The sequence below is a fragment of the Azolla caroliniana genome, unplaced genomic scaffold (assembly GCF_043228905.1).
Source record: "Azolla caroliniana isolate FFs.n. ecotype wild unplaced genomic scaffold, voAzoCaro1.0.p SCAF_20, whole genome shotgun sequence".
In the NCBI taxonomy this organism is placed as follows: Eukaryota; Viridiplantae; Streptophyta; class Polypodiopsida; order Salviniales; family Salviniaceae; genus Azolla; species Azolla caroliniana.
In genome coordinates, this window is record NW_028230455.1 from 695,717 (window position 1) to 711,729 (window position 16,013).

Genomic DNA, 16,013 nt, shown 5'->3' on the forward strand with positions numbered 1-16,013 from the left:
AAGGAATTCTTGTTTAGAGAGAGAGAGAGAGAGAGAGAGAGAGTTGGTGACAAACAGACAGGCTGGATTTTCCTGGCAAAGCCCTCTCTCACTCTCTCTCTTCTTCTCTCTCTTTTTCTTTCTCCATTTTGATTCTCTTCCTCTCTTTCCAAACCCTAAATCCCTCTCTCTCTCTCTCTCTCTCTTCTTCTTTCTCCATTTTGATTCTCTTCCTCTCTTTCCAAACCCTAAATCCCTCTCTCTCTCTCTCTCTCTCTCTCTCTCTTCTTCTCTCTCTTTTTCTTTCTCCATTTTGATCCTCTTCCTCTCTTTCCAAAACCTAAATCCCTCTCTCTCTCTCTCTCTCTCTCTTTCCAAAACCTAAATCCCTCTCTCTCTCTCTCTCTCTCTGTTTCTAAATTCTGCCCCCCCCCCCCCCCCCCCCCCCAAAACCATTCTCACAAAACCCACATCTGAACCCTCTAACCCTAACCCTAACCCTAACCCTATATCTTCCCTACACTTTGCAGGAAAGCACTAAGCCTGCCAAACCCATATCCTGATCCTCAACCCTAACCCATTTGCAAACCCCCATTCCCTGAGCATCCCCTATTCCTAACCCTAACTCATACCCTTTTTTTTAACCCAATTCTCCATTATCTGATCAAACCCTAACCCTAACCCTGACTCACACTCATTTCCAAACCCAATTCTCGATTACTATCTGATCAAACCCTATCCCTATCCCTAACCCTAAAACGGACCTATGCCCATTTGCAGAAACACTTTACCTTGGGAAATTTGTATACAGATTCTTAACACTAACCCTGATGCTGACCCATATTTCAGAAAAACCTAATCCTCGGAAACTTACATACTGATTCTTAATCCTAACCCGCCACCCTCACCAATTTCTGCGATTGAGTTTCTTTGAGCTCCCTGCGTCAGAACCCAGAAACCCTAATCCAGAGAAACTTTTGCCCTTTTTTGGGCGTAAATTCGGAAATCCCTACACAGAGAAAACCATTCCATGTTTTGGTGTGAAATCAGAAAACTCTAATTCAGAGGAAAACTTCTGTTTTATGCTGGTTGAATCGGAAACCCTAATCCAGGTAAAGCAGAAGAAGAATCTTTCTCATTTCAGGTGGTTGAATCGGAAACCCTAATGCAGGTAAAGCAGAAGAAGAATCTTTCTCATTTCAGGTGGTTGAATCGGAAACCCTAATCCAGGTAAAAAAGATGAAGAAGCTTTCTCATTTCAGGTGGTGGAATTAGAAACCCTTAATCCATGAGAAAATCAACACCAAATTTGTGGGTGAAATTAAGAGACCCTAATTCAGAAAGAAGAGAAAGAAAGATACTGAGATCATCAACACCAAATTTGTGAGTGAAATCAGAAGCCCTAATTCAGAGAGAAGGGAAAGAAAGATACTGAGATCATCAACACCAAATTTGTGGGTGAAATTAAGAGACCCTAATTCAGGGAGAAGAGAAAGAAAGCTACTGAGATCATCAACACCAAATTTGTGAGTGAAATTAGAGACCCTAATTCAGGTGGAAGGGAAAGAAAGGTATTGATTGGAGGAATCAGAGACCCTAAGTCAGGGGATGAATCAGAAACCCTAAATTTTGATCCGAGAAGACTGGGTGATGCCCTCTATGTTCAATGGGCTGGACATAGCCACACTCATACTCATTGTGGTTGGCTTGATTGGAGGCCTCTTTTGCTTGGCCTATCTCCTCAGGTTTCACACTAGGGCGGACAAATCGACTCTTCGGGATTTCGACTCGCCATGGCTCGTCCGGGCCGCGCTTTGCGTCCTATTCATCCTATGGTTACTCGGCCATTTCGTCCGCCTCCCGTGGCTACGGACTGGACGGAGCCCCCTACATAGCCTCGCGCTCTCGAGTCAAGCAAACCTATGCAAACTTCACCTCGTGTGGTCTCTCGGGTTTGTCGAGCCATCCACACTTCTCATCATACTATTCCTCTTGCAAACTTCCCTCGAATCTCCGCCGTCTTCTTCTTCCCGAAGCTTGAACTCTCGGGTTTTGCCACGTGTCGGTCTCTCGTGTTTGCCCGTGTTCACATTGCACCTCGTTCTCACATTAATGGGCCATCGGAAGACCTTCGGAGACCTCTTCCCATCGTACTTCACTAGGTCCTACCACTATGTCTTGGTTGGTACCGAGAAGGACCAGGATAAAGCCCAAATAGTGCTATGCACCACCCCTTTGTTCAGCGTCTTGGCGTCGGCTTGCTTTTCGGCATTTTTCATTGCATATTTCGCGTTCTTGAGCTCCCGATTGGTTCATGGTGTGATCAACCGAAAGCTTCGGCTTCGGTTTTGCACCATGGCTCTTCTTATACTAGCTCTCCTTCCATTCCATGTGATATTCCTTGGTATACCAATTAAAATGGACCCGACTCTAAGTGCCTTTGAGATGCTCATGTTTCTTCGGTTCCTCGCCCTACTAATTTGTTTAGTTGCTGCGATAGCCGTACTTGTCATTATGCCAGTTGTTGATGCCACAGCCGTATGCTATTTCTTCGAAAAAAGGGACGAGGCATGGCAATCTGTGATTGTTAAGTAATGCTATGAGTCTCTACAACGACCTATGGAAAGGGCCTTGGGTACCGGTAGTCATTGGCATGGCTCCTTGAGCAAAAGTGACACTCTTCTTACACATTGGTACAAATGATCTTACACTAGGGTTCAAGGGGGTGGCTATTAGATGTTCTTAGGGTAGTTACTTCCCTATTCTCGCTCGTTGTGACAACTCTTGACAATTCTATCATAACTTGTTTGGTACGTGAAATTTAGATAGATACCTTGTGAAACTACACATAATTTGTATTCTAATCTTTGTAACCCATATAACACAAACATTTCCCTTCCATCATCATTGATTTTCAATAGAGTACCTAGACTTGACAAATCTTGTAGAAATAAGGATAAAATAAGGATTACTTATTTGATGATATGAGTGTGCATTGCAATTTTCCAGCAATGATGAATCTATTCTATTGCATGTGTGAGAATGGAGGGTTGGATATTCATTTCACGACAAATTAATAAACCATTGTGGTATGGAGTAATATGATGCTCAAATATTATATTTATAACATGCATAGAACCTAGAGAATGATCTACACTATTGTTATTATGTATTTAATTCATATAATTTAATGCAAGAAAGCAGAATGCATGATTGAGACCTCATTGGTTTAAGAGTTTATCCGAGTATATGATGTCTCTTCAAATTATGCGAGAATTGGCCATGTGTTCACAATAATAGAGATAAACCCCCTTGGCATGGAAAGAATGGATATTTGATTTGGACATGTAAAGTAATACTCGTCAACAAAATTAAAAGGATTGCATGTTAAATTATGTTGAACAAAAGACTTTATTGTTTTCTTATCAAGAAAATGAATCCTAATCACTACCTTGCCATATCGTTGTAGCATGTATTTATAAGACATGATTATTTCGCAAAGAAGGTTAGTTACTATTATGGTGTTATTTCTTAGTCTCTTTGATAACAATCCTCTCAAAGATAAGCTTGTCTTTATCAAATCGGACATTGTTTCAATGCATGTTGGTTTGTAACATACCTAAAGATATGCTTTGAATTCTCACATTATTCTTGTGATCATGGAGTAGTTTCCTACATGATGGCTGAAATAATTTTAAGATGCATGTGAAAACTGTGTGTTTCAAGCATTTGACAACACTCATGAATTGCGGTTGACCACTAAGCCATAAATAAATTAGTCTACTCACAAGACATTTTTCTACCTATAGTTCATGAAGTGGAATATTCAGACATATTTTATTACCTAGAGTGCATTTCACACTCTCTCCTCTTCTTGGACAAACTCAAACTTATTGAATTCTTGGGGGTTAATCTCATGTTTGCATTAAACATTGCCAATAATGTTTTGGTTTTTATTGCTTCCTTGGTTGGTACATTTCCTAGGAAGCACATATAACACCATAATGACTTTATCCTTGTGAGTCGAATCAAGTGCATTCTTTCCTCTAAGACCACATGCAATGTTTGTTCCATAACACACCTACTTGGTTGCAACTACTTGGTTGATGAATTAGAATCTTGATTGTGCCATGATGCATTTTTTAGTATATCGATAAATTAAGGCTCTTTGAGTCCCCTATTGAGATCTCTCCCTCCATCCTTGACGTGCGTGGTACTTAGGTAGTTTTGGTTATGCATTAACAACCTTCAAGCTTGAACATGTGGAATTGTAGTCCAATGTGTTTTTGCATATATGAATGCTTGATAGTTCAATTTCAGATCTTAGTTGAACTAGCCATTGACACTGATTTTCTGTGAACGCAAGCCACCACTCTTACTTATGACTTCATTCTTATTCTTTCAAGAGTTACTTATGATTGATGAAGCATCGGGCAATCATATTGATTATGATTAGCAATAACTACGTTCGAGTTTCCAACATAAGCTCTAGTTTGGGTATATGGTTAGTTGCGACTAAGTTTTGCATGTGTTCTCTAGCCCATTTGTAGGCATTTTAGTTTTTTATATTCACTGTAGCCATTGAGGATAGTGTTATGATGTTTGTACACCTCCAAAAGTGTTAGCATACATAACATCTAGTATGTTTTGGTACGACTTGTTGCACAACAAGTCTGGAGCCAATTCTACAATATCCCATCATTGTTGCAAAAATCAGTATTTGGCCTTTAAATTGACCAAGTGAAGTGTAAGATTTGTCCTTTTTGAAGTATTGTTTTTCGCCTCCATGTCGCATGAAATGGTGATCATGTATTTCCACCATTTTAAAGGTTGTTGGGAGGTTATCATGTCCTAAATCCATAGCTATTGAAACCCGAGATTTGTGCGGTGAGTCAAATGATATAGCTAAAACAAATTTGTGATTAGTAGTGTGAAAGAAACTAGTTTTTGTATATCTATTTCTTGCTTTTATCCACATGTCATTAGTTGCCTCACAAACCTTGTGCACAAGGTTTTGGTATTCCGAATCCAATGAATTGAGGTATCCCTACATCTTGAAATAGGTTTTGGTTTTGCACGTAACATGTAGGTTCAATGATCCGATGGATCAACGCTTCTTTGATATTTTTCCCTTCCCTTAAATACAATTGAACTAATGTTTCCTTGTACTAAATGACACATTTCTCTCCACAAGAGTTCAAAGCATTCATAAGATTTGCCATATTAAAGGGATTTGTCCTTGAAGATTCAAATTATTTGTTCTTGCATATGTTGTATGATACACATTCTTGCATTTCTTTGAATATTTGATTGAGGCATGCCGCATCACTCTTTCACTATTGATTTGTTGTTGATCCTAGGGTGAATGCAAGAAAGGCTGGACACAAAGGTGTGTCCTAGATGTTATACTCTTACTCTTCCTAGGAGTAACACAAATGGATTGAAATGATATGATAATCTATCCCCTTGGGCATTACACCTTGACTTGGTGATCTCCAATGTTGTAGCAAGTGATGCCTACATTGACATATAACCCATTCTTTATACTTGAAAGCTAATTCCTAGGGAAAATTTTGTCTTTAACATTCATTGATAGAAAAGCTAAGATATAGTTTGTTATGATATGAATTATTGAAGTTAGGTCCAACTATAACTCTATAAAGTCATCATGTTGTCCACCCATAATAATCTTCCTGATTTATTAATGCTACATTAATTGAATCCTTTCAGAACCAATCTTGCCTTCTACCTTAGTTGTGAGAAATGTTCCTCAATCTTGAGCTTGTTAACCCATTCGTTTTTCAATGCTCTCTTTCTTGTAGACAACTTTACCAAGTCATAGGTGTGATCATCTTACAAAGACTTCATCTCAACTTTGATGGCCTCAAACAATTTATGTTTATTATCATGTGCCATATTTTTTCTAATGCTCCATGGCTCTCCCTTGTTTGTAAGGATCATATGTGCATGTGGATTATGTCTAACATAAGCTTGTCTTGGTTTAGCTAAACTTTTGACCTCTTCCTCTTTGTGGTGGAATTGGATTGAGTATCCTCAATATGTATAGATGGAATAGGGAGATCGTCAATGACACCATCATACCAATCTTGCACATCTCCCATGTGATCCTAAATTACTAGGAGTAATATTTCAAGAATAATGTGTTCCCTTTATGCGTCGTAGAGCGACATTTTTATCATGCATCTGCAATGATTAAATAAAAATTATAAATACTAAATTGTGAATTAACATGATATCATAGTTGGTAGAACTCTAGAACATTCTAGAAATATGTATATGTTACAATATAATAAAGATGTGTATCATATAGCTTAATGCTTAAGTCATTGGCGTCAAGCCTTGCCATCACATACACTAACTAGATTCTATCTAGGTAACTACTACGTGTGTTGACGAACTAACTAAATCTAGTTGAGTTTCATATCTCAACAAAATGCTCGAGTACTATTAACAACATGCCACCACAAGGTTGTAATTCTCGTTTTCCCATGGTATATTCCAACCTTCAAAATTTAGTAATGCAACGCCCCCTAGAACGAGCTAATTGATCAACTGATTTCTTTGTCCAATGTAATAATGGCAAAATGTAAGAAATAATTGGAATCATTATAGCTTGTACCACTTTGAGACGAGTACTAAACAACTGTTATAAACACGACAACAATTATGTCAAGATTCAAACATCTAAGTGTTATACTGTAACCAACACATCTAAGTACATGGTTGTGTTATGTATATGTTTGTAGACATGGTTTCTCACACCCACCACTTCCCGTTCACCCCTACACCGTGCTTTCGAAAAGGCGGTCGTAAAATTGAGGATAATGTCATAGACATGACAACAATTATGTCAAGATTTGAACTCTTGACCTCTTGTATTATAGTTGAGTATTATATTGTAACCAACACATCCAAGTACATAATTGTGTTATGTGTATCTTCATAGATGATCTATTCACGTTCTAGGAGTTTTTGGAAAGTTCTAGAACTAGAAGGTTCTAGAGGGTTCTAGAATATTCTCCAAAATATTCTCAAGAATATTCTAATGCATGTACTTCAACTCACAGTATAAATACTTGTAACCTCCTTGGTTCCTTTCAAGGGATTCAACACCAGTCATTGACACATCAATCTAGTATTCTCGTTTCGCCCCATCTTGTCTCCTTGATCTTTATTTCTGTCTTTCATGCTCTTGTGTCATCCAACTTCTTAAGTTCCACGCTTGTAGCCCCATCATCCGTGCTCTGTCCCAGTCCGCGCTTGGTGTGTCCATGACAGTTGTCAGTAACCATAAATTTGTCTAAAATGGTCCCTGATATCCAATTCAAACTTTGAGACTGTCAGGAATAGTACTAAAGCAGAGATGGAATTAGTACTAAGAAGAGTAGTACTATTAGTACTAAGAGGACGGGACTGCATAAGATTCCCGAGAGAGAGGAAGTGAGAAGAGGAGAGAGAGAGAAATAGGATGATGACAACAACTCTTATATTATATGAAAGATAAGTACAAATCGACTAAGAGGCTTAAGACTGCTGTTGAACCAATTTGGTTCAAAACAATGCCTTGTGCCTCCTTTTATAGTGTTTTTAGGAATAATCCTAAAGCTTCTAGAATTTTCCAGAGAGATCTGGAATATACATCAATTTTCTATGATAAAGTATAAATGAAAATAATATCCTACAATATACAATTCATAGTCTAATGGTAAGAGCTCGACCCATGTAGCATAAAGTCATGGGTTCGAGTCTTGCCATATCATGACACTATCTCTCCCTTAAAGACGACGAGTGGAACGAGTCGGCGCTAATTGCGGACCGGGTTTGTCTGGATACTTTCGGTGGAAATCAGCAAGAAGATCTTGTGCATTGGCAACATTCTCGACGGGTTCCCAAGTACGTTCGCTCGGACTATAACCGAGCCAATCGACCAAGTAATAAAGTTTGTTGCGAACAAGTTTGGAATCGAGGATGGCAGCAACTTCATACTCCGGGCCGGCGTCCAACTCCAGCGGGGGCGGCGGTGGTGTCACACGATCGGGAATGGTGTTTGCTCTATAAGGTTCAAGAAGAGAACAATGGAAAACCGGATGTATCTGAAGCTGCGGAAGGTGACATCATTGATCTTCCCCGTAATACGGAAAGGACCGAGTCGTCGATAATCCAACTTGTCGCACGGTCGAGTAGTCTTGATGTGACGACGTAAGAGCCATACTCGATCTCCGATGGCAAAAGAGGAGGGAATCCGATGACGATCCGCATAAGTCTTCTGTGTGTGTTGAGCATGACGAAGGTGAGTAGAGAGATCCATCTGGATCTTGCGTAGCCTCTCCAAATGGTCCTCGGCACGAGCGTTGGTAGGTAGCTCCGGAATGTCGATCACCGACCAACGAGGATGGAAACCGGTATAAGCAAAAAATGGGGAGACCCGAGTCGAGGAGTGAATAGCATTATTATACGCAAACTCCGCAAAGTGGAGAATCTCGGGCCAATCGTCCTGTTGATAACTCAGGAAACACCGGAGATATTGCTCCAACGTTTGGTTTGTTCGTTCCGCCTGTCCGTCGGTCTGAGGATGGTAGCCGGAGGAGAGGTTGCAGGAGACCTTGAGCATCCTGAAGAGATGCTGCCAAAATTTGGAGACAAATTGCGGGCCTCGGTCACTGATAATACTGTCTGGGAGGCCATGATGCCGAAATACCTCACGCATAACAAGAGCGGCGGTTTCCTCGCTAGTGATGGCTTTAGTACATGGCACAAAATGTGCCATCTTCGTATATCGATCGACGACGGTAAGGATAGCATCGAACCCCTTCGAGACCGGCAGATCTGTGATAAAATCAAGACAAATAGACTGCCATGGCTTACTTGGAATTGGTAAAGGTTCCAACAAGCCATATGGATGGTGTCGTGGCATCTTTGCTCGGCAGCAAGCATCACAGGTCCAAACGTAGTCGTCGACAAAACGGCGCATGTGGGGCCACCAAAAAGATCGCTGCACTAGCTCCAACGTCTTGGTACTATCGAAATGTCCCACCGTATGGGTGTCGTGACAATGTTGGATGATTTGAAGGCGACAGGAGCAATTGGGGACATATACGTGCTTTTTAAAGAATAACAAACCATCATGATATTCGAATTGTCGGTAGTCAATACCTGGTTGTTGAGACTGAGAACAGGATGCCCGAGAAGTATCAATGTGCGCCAGGATGTCTTGAGCAAAACTATCCGTCTTCAAGGTTGTACGTATGTCATCGGTAATCCGTGAATCCATCGGGGTGTGAAAAATCCGCGTCGTGTGCAATCGTGTTGGTCCCAAGATTAGTTGCTTTTGATTATCAAATGTTGCGTCACCAGGACGAGGTGCAAGATATGAACGCCGTGATAGTGCATCTGCTTTTCCTTGCTGCTTCCCCGGTCAATATGTGATTTCGAAGTCGAAATGCGTGAGGAATTGCGCCCACCGAGCTTGCCGTCGATTTAGTACGCGAGCGTTCTGAAAATAAGCAAGATTTTTATGATCGCTAAAGACAATGACCTGATGTGGAGAGCCCTCTAAGAAATGCCGCCATTGTACAAATGAATCCACGATGGCTAATAACTCCTTGTCATGTATTTCGTAGTTGATTTCTGCGACATTGAATTTGCGCGAATGGAAAGCCACCGGATGCAACTCTTCTTTATCGCCTTGTTGAGAAAGGATGCTACCGAGGGTGAAATCTGATGCGTCGGCCTCCATGATGAATGGTTTGCTTGTATCCACATGAGCTAGAATCGGTGCTGATGTAAAGGCTTTCTTAAGATTCCGAAAAGCCATATCTGCTTCGATGGACCAAAGAAATGCTTGGCCCTTCTTCGTAAGTTGTGTGAGAGGTAAAATAATCTTCGAGTAATCCTGTATAAACTTACGGTAGAAGTTAGCAAAACCTAGAAAACATTGTACATCTCGTACCGACTGTGGAATTTGCCACTCTAGTACAGTTTGGATTTTAGTTGGATCCATGGCGATGCCCTTTGAGGAGATGACGTAGCCTAGAAATTCCACTTGCTTGCAGTCAAAGCTACATTTTTCTAGCTTGGCGTAAAGACCATTCTCGCGGAGTCGCTTTAGTACTAATAGTACATGAGAATCGTGCTCTTCCTGGGTTTTCGAATAAATCAACAGATCATCCAGATAAATGATCAAACAAATATCCAAGAGGTCTCTGAATATATCATTTGCCATGTGTTGGAAGACTGCGGGTGCATTGGTTAGGCCAAACGGCATAACAGTATACTCGAAATGCCCATACCGCGTGCGAAAAGCGGTCTTCCACTCATCTCCCGGTCGGATCCGCACGAGATTATACGCTCCTCGTAGGTCGATTTTAGTAAAAAACTTGGCACCATTAACTCGCTCTAAAAGGCTTGATATAAGAGGAAGTGCATACCTATTCCGGATGGTGACTTTATTCAATCCGCGGTAATCAACGACAAGACGAAGTGAGCCATCTTTCTTCTTGACAAAGAAGATGGGTGCACCGGCCGGAGATTTCGAATGACGGATGAACCCGCTTGCCAAGTTCTCCTCTATGTAGGCTCGAAGGACCTCTAACTCGGTGGGTGACAAGTTGTAAATTGGTCCCCATGGTGGCTCGGTTCCTAGTTGTAAATCGATGGGACAGTCATAGGGACGGTGATGAGGAAGGGTACCGGCTTTTACCTTGTCAAATACATCGGCATAAGGATGATATTTTGCCGGAAGTTGTATTGAGGAGTCCTTCTTAATAGTGCTAGAAGGATGTACTGATATGGCAAATAGGAACATTGCCTCCTTGGGTCCTTCTTCGCGTAGTTGATGGAGTGAAATGGTCGAAACTCGGTGAGTTGATTCTTGGGGTGGTCGATATCGGACTTCTCTTGTTCTCCAATCTATGGCTGGATTATGTAATTCAAGCCAAGGTAATCCTAGGACAATGGGATGCTCTGGACTACTAATTATATTAAATGATATTATACACACAAAACTACCTAGGACAACTTGAATGGGTTCTGATTCTTCTACAATATTCCCGAAAGCAATGGGACGACCATCAATGACCACTACAGATGCGGGACAAGGAAGTTTTCTTAAGGATATCTGAGAAGCTTGGGCAAAATTTCGATCCATGAAACAGGAATTAGCTCCGGAATCTAAAAGTGCTAGGACGGGTACTGGGGGAGTACTTTTAGTACTAACAATGACTTGGGCTAGGAACACATTGCTAACTTGCTTGGAAGGAATGGAACCACTAATGGGTTGTACAGATCTAGGGCTGCTGTCCAACCAAATGGCTCCTATTTTGGCTGGACTCAATCGTTTAACTCTTCATCTAATTTACTAAGGATTTCAAATTTATTTGAGATACTTGGGCTATTAGTACTATGAATACTATCTGACACTCTATTAGTACTATTAATACTATCAGACACTCCGAAGGGAAGAATTGTCTCGGATTTAGTACAGGCGACGATTTGATTTACCTGTCTTCTTGGCCTATGGGGACAATTGATGGCGATATGTCCTGGTCCACCGCAATAAAGACATAATCGATTGGCACGTCGTCGTTGCTTTTCTTCTTCCGATAACGGGCCGCGTCGACGCATGGTATCGATCTCCATCGGTGTCGAAGTATTTGCTTGAGGTATGTCTTGTGCAAATGGTTTAGTCGCGACTGCGGCGTAAGTGGGCTCTAGCCTAGAGCGTGGTATCTGTAATTGACGTTCTGAACGCCGTTCAAAAAGGCGGTTGTCACATCGAACTGCTCGACTGATTGCCTCCGTAAGAGACTTTGGTTCTTCGGGGAAAGTTAGAAGTAGATCTTTGACATCGTTTCGCAAGCCATAACGAAACTGCTCCATTAGTGCTTGATCATCCCAGGGTATATCTGAAGCAAGTAGGCGAAAATCCGCCGCATAGGCAGAGGCTGGACGATCGCCTTGACGCAATCGCCGGATCTTGTTGATCGCCGTCCTGATGCTGTCGGTGTCTCCAAAGCAGGCTTTAAACTCACCAATAAAATCTTCAAAGTTATTAAGCAAGGGCGATTGTTTTTCTAGAAGTGGAGCGAACCATGCCAAGGCTGAGCCGCTAAGTAGCGTGCCTATTAGGCCGACTCGAGATGCATCAGTGGGATATCGGGAAGGATGCATCTGGATGACTAAGCGTACCTGATTAAGGAATCCTCGGAATTGCGAACGCGTTCCATCAAATTTCACAGGAAGTCCAATCTTGGGCTCTTTATGAAATCCTTGGGGACTGGATCCTTGTTGTTGCAACGCTGCTTCGAGTTGTTGTACCCGTAACGCTAACTCCCCATGTTGTTGTTGCGTTTGTTGTTTTTCTAGAGCGATTTGTTGCAGATCCCCTATCAGCCGTTGGTTTTCTTGTTCCAGGGCAACAAACTTTTCTTTTAGACACTGTAGTTCGGAGAAAACGGATTGGTATTCTTGGGTGCTAACAGTAGCCATAGTATAGGGAAAAGGGTAGGAGGATGAGGGAGAGTGACAAGTAGGCTAGAGGAAAAAAATTGGTTCAAACTGTCAGGAATAGTACTAAAGCAGAGATGGAATTAGTACTAAGAAGAGTAGTACTATTAGTACTAAGAGGACGGGACTGCGTAAGATTCCCGAGAGAGAGGAAGTGAGAAGAGGAGAGAGAGAGAAATAGGATGATGACAGCAGCTCTTATATTATATGAAAGATAAGTACAAATCGACTAAGAGGCTTAAGATTGGTGTTGAACCAATTTGGTTCAAAACAATGCCTTGTGCCTCCTTTTATAGTGTTTTTAGGAATAATCCTAAAGCTTCTAGAATTTTTCAGATAGATCTGGAATATACATCAATTTTCTATAATAAAGTATAAATGAAAATAATATCCTACAAAATACAATTCATAGTCTAATGGTAAGAGCTCGACCCATGTAGCATAAAGTCATGGGTTCGAGTCTTGCCATATCATGACAGAGACAGTGAAATATCAACACCAATAGTGTAAGCTAAGTCCTGGCACACATTCTCTTGATTCAATATTTGGCCACACCATCCAAGATCAACCAGATCATTCTCAGTGCATCTAATGAGCATCGACTTCCTCATATTTATTTGTAATCTTGACACTAATGCGAACACATTCCACACCTCCATGGCTTTAGCTATATTATCACGCACCACTTTGAGAAATAAAAATGAATCATCGACCAATGCTTGAGCTATTAATTGTTTCCCTGATGGTAGAGCTAGTCCAACTATTTCCTCACATATTGCCAACTCATGCATCTTCACCAAAATCGGGTGATAGTAGCAATTGCAAATAATAATGGACTCAATGGACATCCTTGTCTAAGTGATATTGCCAATGGTATTGCCTTAGTAACTTCACCATTTAACATAATGTGTGACACTGCACATAATCCCACCAACAAAGAGATTCGAGACATCCTTTCCCCAAAACCCATATGAGACATAAGTTGAGTAATAAAATACCAACTTACATTATCATATGCCTTCTCAATATCTAGTTGTATCATTGCAATTTGTTGTTTGGATTTCTTTGCATAATCCACTGCCATTTGCACATTCAAAATATTATGCAGGATATCCCTTCCCTCAATGAACCCATATTGCATTAGATGGATCACAGACGACAATACCTTTTGAAGTCTATTGGCAATTACTTTGGCAAAAAATTTATACAACCCACCCATTAATGATATGGGTTTCCATTGAGCAAAAGACATAGGAGATACAACTTTTGGTATAAGTTTAACAAGACCAAATTCCATGAATTAGGCATTTTACTAGAACTCCATAGCATTGTTAGAGGGACTTTGAGTTGTTGTACAAAGGCTTTAAAAAACTTATTTGTAATGTCATCCCAACTTGGACGTTTATCAGTTGAAAGATGTGACAATACACATTCCACCTCCTCCTTTATATCATCCTCCAAGGCAATCATAACATGTTGCCCACCAATCGTCTTGACTGATTTAAATAACATTGATTGCGCTTGTGTTATGTCACCATTTAGAGTACATTCTTGCTCAAAAAGATTCGTGAAATGTTTTAACATAATTATCAATAATCACTTGTGGGTTTGTATTCAAAGTTCCATCAATCTCTACACATACCACATTCATTCTAGCATGAGATGCATGCAACCCATGGTAAAACTTATGTGAATGACAGTTGAGATCATGTAATGCATTTTTCATAGCCATCACCCCTGATTGTTGATAACTACGAACCTCTAACACTTGACATAAGGCTTGTGATAGTGTCTCTTGAATATCCAACAACACATCATCAAATGGATTTTTTACCAACAATGTGTTACATTTGTCTAGAAATTGTTGGATGAAACTCATCTTTTGTCTATGGATGGATGCTTGATAAATTCCATAATATCATGTAAATTGTTGAATATTAGAAAGGCAAATATCCCATGACGAAACACTGTGGACATTGACATGTCTAGTAAACTCCCCTACCAATTGTCCCATAGCATTTTTAAAGTTATCATGTCCAAGAAAAGGTGAATTAAATTGGAATGGTTGTCTTTCCAATAAAGCTCTAAAACCATCCACAATTTGATGTATGCATTCCAAAACAACCAGGAAATGATATGATGATCCAGTCCCCCAATACATTTGCATATTCAAAAACTTTGGCAAGAATGTCTCATCGTGCATAATATAAATGTGATCCAATCTACTCCAAATTTCTCTATATAATGCAGATTGAAATGTATAACTAACATCATTTCCATTAATACAAGTCCATGAATCATACCTTAAGACCTCCATCATAAACAAATCCCATACCTCTTCTTTGGGAGCATCCATCATGCCATGCATCGAAGTAGATTGACCGGCCTCAAAACACATATTAAAATCACCTAACAAAAAACTTGATCTTCCATGATGTAAAACTTGATTGTTTGAAAGTGGCGGGTTCCCATGAGGTACCCGTGTCTTGGTGATAGTGGTGGTACATGTGTAACCCTTGGAGATGCATGTGTTAATGTTATTGTGGTTCATGAAGAATATGATAAATGAGATACACTTAGTTATAGTTGGCCAACACATTTTTGGAGTTTGTCATACTCTAGCTTTTGTGGAAAGCCATGTCCTTATTTGAATACCTAATCACTTTCATGAGATTCTTTGCCGCAAAGAGGAGTGTTGGACAATTGTTGGTAAATCCTCAGAAAGAAAGCTCCTTGTTTACGTAAAAAATATATGAATATGTATTTATATATGTATGTAAGTGGATGAATGAATGGTTGTATGAATGTAGGTCTATGATTGAATAAGTGTGTGTGTGTGTGTGTGATTGTATAAATGCTAGTATGATTGTATGTATGTGAGGATTGAATAAGTGGATGCTTCGTGATGTATGTATATATTTGTATGCATATATCTGTGTTAATATTATGTTGCAAGATTTCTATGTATGCAACAACTCTAACCCTAACCATAAACCTAAACCTAAATCCTATGTACTTGTGAATAGGTAGATCTCGATTAGTTACACAAGAGAGCTTGGATATGCACTCACTTTGTTGTTGGGTCTCGATGGAGGGGGAAGGAGGATAGTTGAGAAATGGGGGATTCTGAAGACCTCCTTCCTTATATTTAAAATTTTTAAAGAGGGATTATGAATCCACCAAACCAGAAGGTTTGGGTCATCTATATGTGTACGTATATCGTTTGTTTTAGAGTTAAATCTCAAGTTTTCATCCTAATGTCTAGAAGGAATGTTTCTTTGAATGATCATGACTCATGCAATCACTTGTCTCGCATCACACACATACTACACAAAGGGTGATGAAAGCATGTGTGTCTTGTATGGTTATGTATGTATGCATGTGTATGTGTGGGGGGGTGTGTACTATTTTTGTTGTGTGGACATGTTTGTGTTTCTTAATCGTTGATCTAATGATAGGATTACCTTTGATTAGTTTTTTGTATTTGAAACTATAGATTAAAAATTATG

General features: G+C 40.2%; 1 protein-coding gene across 1 annotated transcript; it reads left to right on the forward strand.

Annotated features, from left to right (window-relative positions):
• Positions 1-420: 420 nt before the first annotated feature.
• On the forward strand, positions 421-3,022 carry LOC147850689 (uncharacterized). Its single transcript, XM_087335910.1, has 2 exons — positions 421-1,091; positions 1,151-3,022. Exon 2 carries the CDS (start codon positions 1,630-1,632, stop codon positions 2,572-2,574), a length of 945 nt encoding a protein of 314 aa, XP_087192036.1. The 5' UTR covers positions 421-1,091; positions 1,151-1,629; the 3' UTR covers positions 2,575-3,022.
• Positions 3,023-16,013: the final 12,991 nt, after the last annotated feature.